The sequence below is a fragment of the Oncorhynchus gorbuscha genome, linkage group LG01 (assembly GCF_021184085.1).
Source record: "Oncorhynchus gorbuscha isolate QuinsamMale2020 ecotype Even-year linkage group LG01, OgorEven_v1.0, whole genome shotgun sequence".
Classification (NCBI taxonomy): domain Eukaryota; kingdom Metazoa; phylum Chordata; class Actinopteri; order Salmoniformes; family Salmonidae; genus Oncorhynchus; species Oncorhynchus gorbuscha.
Window position 1 is genome coordinate 105805631 of NC_060173.1, and position 15863 is coordinate 105821493.

Consider the following 15863-nt stretch of genomic DNA (forward strand, 5'->3'; position numbering starts at 1 on the left):
GGGGGGAGGGGAGGGGTTGGGGAGGGGTAGGGGAGGGGTTGGGGAAGGGTTGGGGAGGGGGGACAATAATGGTGGAATTGTAGTGGACAGTAAAACAATTTAATTCTCTCTCTCTCTATTTTTATTCACAGCAATTTACTAAAATCTTTGGGTGGAAGCGTATAGGTGTGTATCCAGCGTTCCTGCAGTTGATTGTGCATGAATCACTACTGTGGGGTTGTAGAGAGAGAGAGAGAGGGAGGGAGGGAGAGAGGAGAGAGGGAGAGAGGGAGAGGGGGAGAGAGAGGAGAGAGAGATTCCATGAGATAAAAAGCAGGGCTAATTTCATTATCATTTGGTTAATCCCAGGGGTAAACTATTTTTGTCTTTGTCAAAAAAAATCTCTTCAACTTCAATAACTTTGTAGCTTTACGATAAGCTGCTGCTAATGTACTCTTGTTTTCTCTGTGGCAGATTGCCCACTGGGTTCGTAACAGTACTGTGGACCGTAGAAATGAAACCATTTTGGCTCGTGGTCCCTTATGTTTTTTCCCCCTAGACCTCTGTTTCCCTGTGACCAAATGCCTTTCTCATTAGTGGAGTGCGACTGGAGAGACTAGAGGAGCCTCCACAGAGCAGCCTGCAGCGCTAATGCTAATCAGAGCTGTGGGATACTAGCGCCCAGGAAACTACATAGGAGCATCTCCATGGCAGCAAGCAGTGTTTTAACAGGCGAGGGAAAGGGGAAGAGGGCTAGCTAGCTACTTCTGGTGGGAATGCCACAGGATAGAAATAGAATAGGACTTTTCGTTTTAAGTGGGGTTTGAGATCGGTCAGTGCGTACGCAAGGGGACTAAAGTTGGGCTAATTTGGATATATTTAAACTGTGTGCTGCTATATTTTTAGCATGTAGGCCTGTTACGGGCTAAATGACCATGTCTGCTGTATCCATTTCCTGTTTACTGTATCCGGGCGTTTCTGCAGCGGGAGCTGTAGAAAAGTCTCCAACCAGAAGTGAGCATCTGATAGAACATAAGAGTGTTTTAAGAGTTTTCATTTGCTGAACCTATTGGAGGGGCCATTGAAGTGCATGACGTATGGTTTGAGTTTTACTAGTTGCTGTTATCCATCGTTCTGCTCTGTGATCCCAGATGAACGTGATCTGAGTGGTTTGAAGAGAAAATAACATGTCAGAAACAAAACAAAAGCAATATTGTCAGCCAGATAGATTGTCAGCCATTGTTAGATAGATGGAAAGCTCTGTTAAAGTGAATGGATCAACCAACACACAGTACCATCCCAGTCTCCCACACTGTTAGTTTGGCCACCAGTCTACTGGTAGTATTTTTTCTCACAACGCAAATGAATTTCACAATGTTTCCAACGGATGTGCCGTGCTATAGTTTGCATTGGGACACACTCAGACATACCATCGCCTATCCTGCACAAAGCGCCACAAACAAACCCTACATGATTGTACATAGAAGGGGGGTTGTTCAAAACCCGCACCCCTGCATTTCTTACATTTTGGCATGACCTTGCATCATCCACCTTGGCAACAAAAATAATAATTGTAGCGTTAAAACCACAACAAAACAACAAGGAAGAAGTTCCAACTAAAAAGTGGAATCAAAACACAAAGATCATGTCAATCTCTTGTTTTACATCGTCTTTGTTGTCGAGAGACTTGTCTTGTTTTACATCGTCTTGTTGTCTTGTTTTGTGTTTGTAGAGAAAGCTGCCTCGGTGGTGCTTAAGAGGCCTAGTATGGAGACGGTCGGCTTCCCAGATGCCGCTGTGTTCTATGCCAGACCCTGCCCGTGGCTCGAGGGCAGTTCCGCGCTGGAGGTTTTTGGTATCGATTGTTCTGAGCTCCACCGGCCCCCATGAGGGCAGTTCTGGGACCGTCTAGGAGAGTCTGGCAAGGCTGAAACATACACATTACTATATAGACAGTAATGGCATCTTTTCTGATACAGCAGCCATTACAACTGATGTGAGGAGGCCAGGGTTTATGTGAGGGGGGAAGTTTGTGGGTACAGTAATAGTGACAGTGGTATTGGTATTAATGCCCTGATTGCAAGGCTATGTAAGACTTCATAGACCTGGGGCAGAGGAATCTGGTCCCATGCTGTTGAAGCTGATTGTTAACATACAGAGACTGAGATTGTTTGAACATGAGAATGAGCTCGTTTTCTCACTTCAAAGCCGTTACCTCAAGCGGAATCAGATCTTCATCTACAAAACAACAATTGCTAAAAATCCTACTGTGAAAAATTTGGAGCAGAACAAATGATTCCGGGAAGCGATCCGAGTGTGAGAAGCTGCCATGCAGTGTTTTGCTTTCCAAGTCTGTTCATTAACTCAATCATATATTTTCCTTATCTCAAAGTGGAGCCATGAGCAAACTGTTCTGTGTGTTGGTGTGTCTACGTGCCTGTACGGTGTGAGAGAGACGGAATCGGTTTTTTTGTGTAGTATTTTTTTGAGTGTTTTTTTATTTGTATTATTTTTTCAGTTTTTTTTTGTTGTTGTTGTTGTACTGTATGAAAAAAAACACAGATAACATTGAAAAAGTCAGTGTGGACAATGGATACGAAACAGGCAAGTCCCTCTGGGATGATGAGGCCATGTTGTCCTTTCTAATACCCAGATTCATGTCCAGTAGCCTATCAGGTCCCTAGTCTCCCAAACAGGGGATGTGGTCACAGCAGACCAGCCTCCCAGGCCCCTCCATACTGGAGGAGATAGGGGTTTCCTATGGGAGATGGTGGAGTTCCACAATCCACACAAACAAAGCAAACATTTTCCAGTTTTCTGTTCTGGTCCTGGCTTGGTGATGAAGCCTCGAAGGTCCAAGGTTTGTTTTCAGCTGGATCGCATCGGAGAAAAACACAGAGTGGAAAACAGACAGCCTTTCCTTTAATATCAGGCCAACAATACAAATCCTTTTTCTTTCAGCGTTTATGTGATTTCTTTTTTTGTTTTTCCATCTTCTTAGCTATCAGTGCTAGATAGCGGCTACTGAGTTTAGCCTGTGCATACGGGTCGGGGTAAGTTCATTCGTTGTTCCTCCCTTGAATGAGCACATTGTTCTTCGTTTGTACATAAACTGTTTTCGTTTTTTTCCTTCAGTGAATTTTTAAGACATTTCAGAGAAAACAGACCTTTATTCTTAATAATAATAATTCATTGTCTTTAAAAAACAAAGGCAAGAAAGTGTCGCTGCGCATCTGTTAGATGTTGCCTGTGAGGTGGCAGGAGTGAAGGTGAGAGAGAAGAGCAGAGCGCCTCCTACAGGAGAGCCTGAGAAGTCCGCATCAGGGTCACAGAGCTCACTCTCGGAAGTGTCAGACCCTCCTCCCACAGACAGGGGGCGACACTGACGGATTGGCCACTAGTTCCATTGGTCTCTCTCTTCTCGCTATTCTGGCATTGTTGTTATTTCACACGGCTTGGTGAGGGTAGAGACACCCCGAAAACATTGTGATAGGATTGGGAAACAGCACACCAGAATAAAACGGGCAATAGTTGCTGTTGGTTTGGGATGCTGCAAGTCACTGACGATTGGCTTGTCAAAGTTGATCAGTTTATTCTGGGTGAACCATCTCCTTTCCCAAGTCGCTCTATAGTTTAAATGTAAATAAACAGTAGAGTGTAAATGGGTCGTAACTGGATCAGCGTATTGGTTTGGCAGTGTCTGAGTTACCAGACTTGGATCAGACCAAGGCATGGCTAATCAGGGGATGCAATAAAAGAGAGATGTGTGAATTAAAAAACAACAACAAGCTCCTCCTCCCCCTTCTCTTTCCCTCCATCACTCCGTCTGTCCTCGCTGACCATGGGTCCATCCTGGGTCGTGGCTTACATCCGTCCAGCGTGTCATCCTCCATGCTATGCTTCTAGTGTCAGGTCTCAGGTGGCAGGGGCAGCCTCGGGATGGTGAGAGCTGGAGCTGGTGTGTGGTTCCCTCCTGCCTACTTCATCTTCTCTCCTATCTCCCTTCTCTCGCTCTTCTTCCCCACTCTCCTCCTCGCTCTCTCTTAGATGTGCCTCTTCATGTGCAGCGCCAAGTGATCGGACCTGGAGAAACACCTGGAGAGAAGTGAAAGAAAGACAGAAGAGGTTTGTTAGTGGGGGAAGTCAAACTCTATGTTCCTCAATAACATGGTTATGCATATCAGGGAGGTAATCGAGAGGCTTAAAACGTCTGTGCCTTTAGTTAGATGGATACTCAGATTCTAAACTGTACATCCAGATGTTAGCTGGATGACTGTTGAGGTTTAAATGGACTTCAGATAATCTGGGTAGAAATCGCGTGACATTTTACGACAGACACTGCTCTCCAGCTGCTGGTACATTTACATTGGACATGTTAGTCATTTAGCAGACGCTCTGCTCTCCAGCTGCTGGTACATTTACATTGGACATGTTAGTCATTTAGCAGACGCTCTGCTCTCCAGCTGCTGGTACATTTACATTGGACATGTTAGTCATTTAGCAGACGCTCTGCTCTCCAGCTGCTGGTACATTTACATTGGACATGTTAGTCATTTAGCAGACGCTCTGCTCTCCAGCTGCTGGTACATTTACATTGGACATGTTAGTCATTTAGCAGACGCTCTGCTCTCCAGCTGCTGGTACATTTACATTGGACATGTTAGTCATTTAGCAGACGCTCTGCTCTCCAGCTGCTGGTACATTTACATTGGACATGTTAGTCATTTAGCAGACGCTCTTATCCAGAGACTTACATGTTAGTCATTTAGCAGACGCTCTTATCCAGAGACTTACATGTTAGTCATTTAGCAGACGCTCTTATCCAGAGACTTACATGTTAGTCATTTAGCAGACGCTCTTCTCCAGAGACTTACATGTTAGTCATTTAGCAGACGCTCTTCTCCAGAGCGACTTACAGTGAGTGAATACATTTTCATACTTTTCTTTTCGAAACTGGTATCCTGTGGGAATGGAAACCATAACTCTGGCGTTGCGAGCGCCACGCTCTGCCAACTGAGCACAAAATGACAAACACTGATAAAGATGCAAATGAAACAGAAAGCAAAGTGCTTAATAATCAGTGTTGAGGGAGTCTAAATCAGCAGAGAAAACAAAGAGCTGTGTAACACGTGTACAGATGGGAGGGAAGACTTTCAAGGACAAAAAAAACATTTGCCTCTTAATAATGAATTACATCTTGCTTACTTTTTATCACCTAAGTGTTAGTCAAAATGAGGACATGCCAATTCAGCAACAGGATTGCTCGTTCTCTTCTGTTTGTTAAAGAGGATGTGTGGTAATTCTCCACAACGCAGCCACAAATCAAGGTTCCCGGTTCTGCGATTTATACCACAGCTAGAGGTGAAATACTATACGCAGAGTCATGACATGTGAACAGGCGTGGGGGGGGGCAATGGCCCATAGGCCTGTTTCGATGCTAATCGATTAAGCTCACTGGATACTGCTACTGGGGTGGGTGATAAATAACAGCAAACAGGGAGATTATACGCCACATGTACTTTACTTCTACAGGGCTGTAAGGGTAGATGATCCTATTACACTGATGCAAAGCAATACAATGAATCGCAACTGAAATGAGTAAAGCAAGCTAGAAAACAAAATGTGGGAGAGAGAAATGAGGAATTAAAAATTCAATTTGCCCACGGCTGTATCCATTATTAATTTGTCCAAAGACAGCTCTGCAATTTAAATCCAGAAGAGGATTCTCTCTATCCAGACAGCTATGATGGGCTATTTCTCCAGATAGCCGTGGTGTGTACGGTGGTGGAAGAACACTGAACAGTTATAAAAGAGAACGCTGTCTCTCTCTCGCAGTCGCTCTCTCTCTCGTCGCTCTCTCGCAGTCGCTCTCTCTCTCTCTCTCTCTCTCGTAGTCACTCTCTCTCTCGTAGTCACTCTCTCTCGCAGTCACTCTCTCTCTCTCTCTCTCTCTCTCTCTCTCTCTCTCTCTCTCTCTCTCTCTCTCTCTCTCTCTCTCTCTCTCTCTCTCTCTCTCTCTCTCTCTCTCTCTCTCTCTCTCTCTCTCTCTCTCTCTCTCTCTCTCTCTCTCTCTCTCTCTCAATTCAATTCAATTCAATTCAATTCAATTCAATTCAATTCAATTCAATTTGCTTTATTGGCATGACGTAAGTGTCAAAATAACCATACATTCAACAAGAACAATAAGTATACAGTAGAGGACATGTGCAGGTTGATTGGTCTGTCAGACACTGTCCCTCATCTTATGGCAGGCAGCAATGTAGTGCGCTGCCAACCCACAGCTCTCTGCGTCCTCCCCCAACAGGACGGGTAGCCTACTCTCATCAGAGAGGTCTTTGAATCCTTGAATAAGGGTTTCAAATTTGGGAAAATGTCACCCTCTCTAATTGTTTTATATTTTTGACATTATGTCAGGAAATGCAGCTCCGTCTCAGGTTCTGCTGTGGTGCAGTGGTTGCACAGCCTTTCCTCTACAGGGAGCCAGGTTCTGCTGTGGTGCAGTGGTTGCACAGCCTTTCCTCTACAGGGAGCCAGGTTCTGCTGTGGTGCAGTGGTTGCACAGCCTTTCCTCTACAGAGAGCCAGGTTCTGCTGTGGTGCAGTGGTTGCACTGCCTTTCCTCTACAGGGAGCCAGGTTCTGCTGTGGTGCAGTGGTTGCACAGCCTTTCCTCTACAGGGAGCCAGGTTTTCCTGTGTCTACTCTTCTCAATGGCAAGGCTGTGCTCACTGAGCCTGTACTTTGTCAAGGTTTCTCTAAGGTTTTGATCAGTAACTATGCTCAAATATTTAGCCACGGTGTACTGTCGATTTAGGGCCAGATAGCAATAGCATTTTGCTTTGTGCTTGTGTTTGTGTTTCCCAATAAGCAATATAGTTTTGTTTTGACTGTGTTGTAATTTGTTTTATTCTGATTGATTGGATGTTCTGGTCCTGAGGCTTCAGTGTGTTAGTAGAACAGGTTTGTAAACTCAGGACCAGCTGGATGAGGGGACTCTTTTCTTTGCTCAGCTCTCGGCATTGCAGGGCTTGGTAATGATATGAGAGGGTCACTGTATTTTAGATGTTTCCAAAACTGAATTGCTCTTTTTTGAGTTTTTATTATTAGTGGATATTGGCCTAATTCTGCCCTGCATGCATTGTTTGTAGTTTTCCTCTGGTCTTGAAGGAGAATCTTACAGAACTCTGCATGCAGGGTTTCAATGGGGTGTTTGTCCCATTTGATGAAATCTTGTTTTGCAAGTGGACCCCACACCTCGCTGCCATAAAGTGCAATTGGTTCAATGACATATTCAATTAGTTTTAGCCAAATTTTAATAGGTTTTTCAATTTGAATTGGATTTTTAATGGTGTAGAATGCCCTGCGTGCTTTCTCTCTCAGTTCATTCACTGCCTCATTAAGGTGTCCAGTTGAGCTTATTTTCAAACCAAAGTAATTGTAGTGTGTGCAGTACTCTATATATTTTGTACCAATTGAGAACTTTGGTTTAATTCCCTGAGATCTGGATCTTCTCTGGAAAATCACTATTATAGTCTTTTTGGGATCTACTGCCAGGGCCCAGGTCTGGCAGTACTCTCTCTCTCTCTCTCTCTCTCTCTCTCTCTCTCTCTCTCTCTCTCTCTCTCTCTCTCTCTCTCTCTCTCTCTCTCTCTCTCTCTCTCTCTCTCTCTCTCTCTCTCTCTCTCTCTCGTCTCTCTCTCTCTCTCTCTCTCTCCCTCTCTCTGTCTTGCAGTCTTTCTCTCTCTCTGTCTCTGTCTCTCTCTCTCTCCCTCTCTCTCTCGCAGTCTCTCTCTCTCTTGCAGTCTCTCTCTCTCTCTTGCATTCCCTCTCTCTCTCTCTCTCTCTCTCTCTCTCACAGTCTCTCTCTCTCTCTCTCTCTCTCTCTCTCTCTCTCTCTCTCTCTCTCTCTCTCTCTCTCTCTCTCTCTCTCTCTCTCTCTCTCTCTCTCTCTCTCTCTCTCTCTCTCTCTCTCTCTCGTCTCTCTCTCTCGCAGTCCCTCTCTCTCGCAGTCCCTCTCTCTGTCTTGCAGTCTTTCTCTCTCTCTGTCTCTGTCTCTCTCTCTCGCAGTCCCTCTCTCTCTCGCAGTCTCTCTCTCTCTCTTGCAGTCTCTCTCTCTCTCTTGCATTCCCTCTCTCTCGCAGTCTCTCTCTCACAGTCTCTCTCTCACAGTCTCTCTCTCACAGTCTCTCTCTCTCTCTCTCTCTCTCTCTCTCTCTCTCTCTCTCTCTCTCTCTCTCTCTCTCTCTCTCTCTCTCTCTCTCGCAGTCCCTCTCTCTTGCAGTTTCTCTCTCTCAATTCAATTCAAGGGCTTTATTGGCATGGGAAACGTGTTAACATTGCCAAAGCAAGTGAGGTAGATAATATATAAAGTGAATATATAAAGTGAAATAAACAATAAAAATTAACAGTAAACATCACACATACAGAAGTTTCAAAACAATAAAGACATTACAAATGTCATATTATATATATATATATATCTCTCTCAGTCTCTCTCTCTTGCAGCCTCTCTCTCTCTCGCAGTCTCTCTCTCTCTCTATCTCGCAGTCTCTCTCATTCTCTTGCAGTCTCTCTCTCTCTCTTGCAGTCTCTCTCTCTCACAGTCTCTCTCTCTCACAGTCCCTCTCTCTCGCAGTCTCTCTCTCTCAGTCTCTCTCTTTCGCAGTCTCTCTCTCTCACAGTCTCTCTCTCTCTCTCTCGCAGTCCCTCTCTCTCGCAGTCTCTCTCTCTCAGTCTCTCTCTTTTTGCAGTCTCTCTCTCTCGCAGTCCCACTCTCTCTCTCAGTCTCTCTCTCGCAGTCTCTCTCTCGCAGTCTCTCTCTCTCAGTCTCTCTCTTTTTGTAGTCTCTCTCTCGCAGTCTGTCTCTTTCCTTCCGTCACCTATTCCCTTTGAACTGACCATGTTGTCTGGTGTGACTGCTAGAGGGCCAGTGGGGGCTGAGTAAGGTCCGCTGGCTGGACAGATGGCCCTGCAAGTCACTGTCAGGGGCTGCCACACCAGCTGGTACTCCCCCCGTCCCTCCCCCCTGTACCCCTCTACCTCGCCCTGCAGGGGGTCTCAGCTTGATTAGGCAGAATTAATGACGTTCCTGTTTGTGTATGGATGACAGAGGGACTCAGAGCTCAACACACTGGCTGTATGTACTGTTCAACATTCTCCCATTCTGATGGTAATGTGGTAACACAGCAGTGAGTTCCTCCTGGCCCAGCCAGCCAGGCGTTCCCTAAGGTGCCTGAACAGGCTGCCTCGCAGAGGGGAGATCAACGCCGCGTCACTCACAAGATGCTTCAAAGGCCTAGCAGAAGACAGGGTTGAGTTAACCTATGTGCCAGCCTACATCCCAAGTGGCACCCTATTCCCTTTATAGTGCACTACTTTTGACCAGGGCTCTGGTCAAAGGTCGTGCACTATCTAGGGGCTAGGATGCCATTTGGGATGCAGAGCCAGTCAACTGTTTGTTTAGCTTGGAGCTTCACCTCAGACAGCTGACTGACAGACGAGAGGGACAGATGATTAATGCATTACCATCTATATGTATCTATTCCATGTATCATTATCATCTATATGTATCTATTCCATGTATCATTACCATCTATATGTATCTATTCCATGTATCATTATCATCTATATGTATCTATTCCATGTATCATTATCATCTATATGTATCTATTCCATGTATCATTACCATCTATATGTATCTATTCCATGTATCATTATCATCTATATGTATCTATTCCATGTATCATTACCATCTATATGTATCTATTCCATGTATCATTACCATCTATATGTATCTATTCCATGTATCATTATCATCTATATGTATCTATTCCATGTATCATTATCATCTATATGTATCTATTCCATGTATCATTACCATCTATATTTATCTATTCCATGTATCATTACCATCTATCTATTCCATGTATCTATCTCCATGTATCATTATCATCTATATGTATCTATTCCATGTATCATTATCATCTATATGTATCTATTCCATGTATCATTACCATCTATATGTATCTATTCCATGTATCATTATCATCTATATGTATCTATTCCATGTATCATTACCATCTATATGTACAGTGCCTTGTGAAAGTATTCGGCCCCCTTGAACTTTGCGACCTTTTGCGACATTTCAGGCTTCAAACATAAAAATATAAAACTGTATTTTTTTGTGAAGAGTCAACAACAAGTGGGACACAATCATGAAGTGGAACGACATTTATTGGATATTTCAAACTTTTTTAACAAATCAAAAACTGAAAAATTGGGCGTGCAAAATTATTCAGCCCCTTTACTTTCAGTGCGGCAAACTCTCTCCAGAAGTTCAGTGAGGATCTCTGAATGATCCAATGTTGACCTAAATGACTAATGACGATAAATACAATCCACCTGTGTGTAATCAAGTCTCCGTATAAATGCACCTGCACTGTGATAGTCTCAGAGGTCCGTTAAAAGCGCAGAGAGCATCATGACGAACAAGGAACACACCAGGCAGGTCCGAGATACTGTTGTGAAGAAGTTTAAGCCGGATTTGGATACAAAAAGATTTCCCAAGCTTTAAACATCCCAAGGAGCACTGTGCAAGCGATACTATTGAAATGGAAGGAGTATCAGACCACTGCAAATCTACCAAGACCTGGCCGTCCTTCTAAACTTTCAGCTCATACAAGGAGAAGACTGATCAGAGATGCAGCCAAGAGGCCCATGATCACTCTGGATGAACTGCAGAGATCTACAGCTGAGGTGGGAGACTCTGTCCATAGGACAACAATCAGTCATATATTGCACAAATCTGGCCTTTATGGAAGAGTGGCTTGAAGAAAACCAGTTCTTAAAGATATCCATAAAAAGTGTTGTTTAAAGTTTGCCACAAGCCAGCTGGGAGACACACCAAACATGTGGAAGAAGGTGCTCTGGTCAGATGAAACCAAAATTGAACTTTTTGGCAGCAATGCAAAACGTTATGTTTGGTGTAAAAGCAACACAGCTAATCACCCTGAACACACCATCCCCACTGTCAAACATGGTGGTGGCAGCATCATGGTTTGGGCCTGCTTTTCTTCAGCAGGGACAGGGAAGATGGTTATAATTAATGGGAAGATGGATGGAGCCAAATACAGGACCATTCTGGAAGAAAACCTGATGGAGTCTGCAAAAGACCTGAGACTGGGACGGAGATTTGTCTTCCAACAAGACAATGATCCATAACATAAAGCAAAATCTACAATGGAATGGTTCAAAAATAAACATATCCAGGTGTTAGAATGGCCAAGTCAAAGTCCGGACCTGAATCCAATCGAGAGTCTGTGGAAAGAACTGAAAACTGCTGTTCACAAATGCTCTCCATCCAACCTCACTGAGCTCGAGCTGTTTTGCAAGGAGGAATGGGAAAAAATGTCAGTCTCTCGATGTGCAAAACTGATAGACATACCTTAAATGTGGCAAAAGGTCAAAGTTCGACTTACAGCTGTATCTATCGCAGCAAAATGTATGGCGCTACAAAGTATTAACTTAAGGGGGCTGAATAATTTTGCATTCCATGCCCAATGTTTCCGTTTTTCTATATGATTTGTTAAAAAATGTTTGAAATATCCAATAAATGTTGTTCCACTTCATGATTGTGTCCCACTTGTTGTTGATTCTTCACAAAAAATAGAGTTTTAGATCTTTATGTTTGAAGCCTTAAATGTGGCAAAAGGTCGCAAAGTTCAAGGGGGCCGAATACTTTTGCAAGGCACTGTATCTATTCCATGTATCATTACCATCTATATGTATCTATTCCATGTATCATTACCATCTATATGTATCTATTCCATGTATCATTACCATCTATATGTATCTATTCCATGTATCATTACCATCTATATGTATCTATTCCATGTATCATTACCATCTATATGTATCTATTCCATGTATCATTACCATCTATATGTATCTATTCCATGTATCATTACCATCTATATCTATTCCATGTATCTTATTCCATGTATCATTACCATCTATATGTATCTATTCCATGTATCATTACCATCTATATGTATCTATTCCATGTATCATTACCATCTATATGTATCTATTCCATGTATCATTACCATCTATATGTATCTATTCCATGTATCATTACCATTCATTTAGCAGTGGCCACAATCTGTTTCAGTGGACAACATCAATAAGGAAATCATTTGAATGTGCTTTTAAGATGAGAGCTTCATCCATCACAAAGGCTTCACAGTCATTATGGGATATTGTGTGTAGATTGACAAGGGAAAAATACAATTGAATCCATTTTAGAATAAGGCTGTAACGTTTAAAAAAAGATGGAAAAAGTAAAGTGGTCTGAATACTTTCCTGTATAGTGGATTTATTCAGGGCCCATAGGGCTCTGGTCAAAACTAGTGCACTATATAGAGAATAGGGTGCCATTTGGGATGCTATCACTGTCATCTTATTCACACTCAGTGTTTTGGCAGCCATTTTACAGCCGTTTCCCAGTGTGAGTGAAATACTACTCAGACACAATCAGCAGATGAGTTATAGGTAGTGATCCAGCTCCACTCTGGGTCTTTATCACACACCTACTGCAGTGCTGTTCCTCACACTGTCTTCCTTTCATTTATCTTCTAAAAGTCTCTGTGACAGAAAGATGTGTGAGTGTGTATATAACAGGGATCATCAACTAGATTCAGCCATGGGACTATTTCTATCTAGAGCGGATTGTCAGGGGACCGGAAACATAATTACAAATGTTTTTAACCAGGTAAGTTGAACACGTTCTCATTTACAGCAACGGCCCGGGGAATAGTTACGGGGAGATGAATGAGCCAATTGGAATCTGGGGATGATTAGGTGGCCATAATGGTATGAGGGCCGGATTGGGAATTTATCCAGGACACCAGGGTTAACACTCCTACTCTTACAATAAGTGCCATGGGATCTTTAGTGACCACAGAGAGTCAGAATACCTGTTTAATGTCCCATCCAAAAGACAGCACTCTACACAGGGTCATGTCTCCAATCACTGCCCTGGGGCATTGGGATTCTTTTTTTAAATGTTATTTTTTAGACCAGAGGAAAGAGTGCCTCCTACTGGCCCTCCAACACCACTTCCAGCAGCATCTGGTCTCCCATCCAGGACCAACCAGGACAACCCTGCTTGGCTTTAGAGGCCAGCAGTGGGATGCAGGGTGGTATGCTGGCAGCTTCCTACTATTATCACCTGACAGATTATCAATCACAGCCCCATGCTAATGTACCCTCTCTGTCAGACACACCCACACCCACACAAGCCCAAACAGATGTAGAATATTTGACAACAAAAAAAACAATAATTTCAAACCATGCTAACATTTGTATACGATCACATACTGTTCCAGTATCTCTCTATACACACTCATACAAACACCCATTCACACACTCATACAAACACCCATTCACACACTCATACAAACACCCATTCACACACTCATACAAACACCCATTCACACACTCATACAAACACCCATTCACACATAACAGATTTACAAAATTCGAATTTGATTTCCTGGTGTTTTAACGGTCTTTGATGTCCAGATTTGGGGGGCCAAATAAAATCACTTGAGGGCCAAATTAGTCAGGTTGGCCGTCAGTTGGGTAACCCTGGTATATACACTGCTCAAAAAAATAAAGGGAACACTTAAACAACACAATGTAACTCCAAGTCAATCACACTTCAATCACACATCAAACTGTCCACTTAGGAAGCAACACTGATTGACAATACATTTCACATGCTGTTGTGCAAATGGAATAGACAACAGGTGGAAATTATAGGCAATTAGCAAGACACCCCCAATAAAGGAGTGGTTCTGCAGGTGGTGACCACAGACCACTTCTCAGTTCATATGCTTCCTGGCTGATGTTTTGGTCACTTTTGAATGCTGGCAGTGCTTTCACTCTAGTGGTAGCATGAGATGGAGTCTAAAACCCACACAAGTGGCTCAGGTAGTGCAGCTCATCCAGGATGGAACATCAATGCGAGCTGTGGCAAGAAGGTTTGCTGTGTCTGTCAGTGTAGTGTCCAGAGCATGGAGGCGCTACCAGGAGACAGGCCAGTACATCAGGAGATGTGGAGGAGGCCGTAGGAGGGCAACAACCCAGCAGCAGGACCGCTACCTCCGCCTTTGTGCAAGGAGGAGCAGGAGGAGCACTGCCAGAGCCCTGCAAAATGACCTCCAGCAGGCCACAATTTTTTATATTTTTTATTTTAATTTCACCTTTAATTAACCAGGTAGGCTAGTTGAGAACAAGTTGTCATTTGCAACTGCGACCTGGCCAAGATAAAGCATAGCAGTGTGAACAGACAACACAGAGTTACACATGGAGTAACTCTGTGTAAATGTGCATGTGTCTGCTCAAACGGTCAGAAACAGACTCCATGAGGGTGGTATGAGGGCCCGACGTCCACAGGTGGGGTTTGTGCTTACAGCCCAACACCGTGCAGGATGTTTGGCATTTGCCAGAGAACACCAAGATTGGCAAATTCGCCACTGGCGCCCTGTGCTCTTCACTGATGAAAGCAGGTTTACACTGAGCACATGTGACAGACGTGACAGAGTCTGGAGACGCCGTGGAGAACATTCTGCTGCCTGCAACATCCTCCATCATGACCGGTTTGGCGGTGGGTCATTCATAGTGTGGGGTGGCATTTCTTTGGGGGGGCGCACAGCCCTCCATGTGCTCGCCAGAGGTAGCCTGACTGCCATTAGGTACCGAGATGAGATCCTCAGACCCCTTGTGAGACCATATGCTGGTGCGGTTGGCCCTGGGTTCCTCCTAATGCAAGACAATGCTAGACCTCATGTGGCTGGAGTGTGTCAGCAGTTCCTGTAAGAGGAAGGCATTGATGCTATGGACTGGCCTGCCCGTTCCCCAGACCTGAATCCAATTGAGCACATCTGGGACATCATGTCTTGGTCCATCCACCAACGCCACGTTGCACCACAGACTGTCCAGGAGTTGGCGGATGCTTTCGTCCAGGTCTGGGAGGAGATCCCTCAGGAGACCATCCGTCACCTCATCGGGAGCATGCCCAGGCGTTGTAGGGAGGTCATACAGGCACGTGGAGGCCACACACACTACTGAACCTCATTTTGACTTGTTTTAAGGACATTACATCAAAGTTGGATCAGCCTGTAGTGTGGTTTTCCACTTTAATTTTGAGTGTGACTCCAAATCCAGACCCATAGGTTGAAAAATTTGATTTCCATTGATAATTTTTGTGTGATTTTGTTGTCAGCACATTCAACTATGTAAGAATATTTCATTAATTAAATCTAGGATGTGTTATTTTAGTGTTCCCTTTATTTTTTTGAGCAGTGTAGTATGTGTGTGTCTCAGCAGAACATGCAGTGATTTAGGAGGGGGTTAGGTTCAAACCTAAACTAGAGGGACTGGGGGGGTCCACTTAGAGTCCCCTAAGAGGCACGTTAGAGAAAGAGAGAGAGTCTGAGAGTCTGAACTAGTTGGCTGGATGGTTTAGCTCACATCCAAGCACTGGAGGCTGTGTGTGTATCTAAAGCTGGCCTGGCATCTGGACTTGTCAATTCCCGTAACTGTAGCAGGCCTGCTACAAATAGCCCCATTGTTAGCCAACAGCCAACATATATGCTGGTAATGAGTGTGTGAACATGGATTTGATTATGCACTCCCCCGAGTTGAAGGCTAGAGGTGGCTGTGGTGTATTATACACAGTGGCTAAGGCTGGTCTAGGATAATGTGTGTGTGTGTGTGGAGGGAGGGAGGGAGGGAGGGAGATGGTGGATTTTGGAAAGCGGTTCCCTTCTGGAGGGGGATAGAGAGGGATCTGGGTAATTGTGGTTCCACCTGGAGCCATCAG

At 44.1% G+C, this 15863-nt stretch overlaps 1 protein-coding gene across 1 annotated transcript in view; it reads right to left on the reverse strand.

The window, feature by feature from the left end:
* Positions 1 to 220: 220 nt before the first annotated feature.
* klf7b (Kruppel-like factor 7b) overlaps positions 221 to 15863 on the reverse strand; it is a 146769-nt gene continuing 131126 nt past the window's right edge. Inside the window, exon 4 of the mRNA XM_046369123.1 lies at positions 221 to 4074. Within this exon, the coding sequence (XP_046225079.1) occupies positions 4023 to 4074 (52 nt within the window). The 3' untranslated portion in view covers positions 221 to 4022. The remainder of the gene's footprint in view (positions 4075 to 15863) is intronic.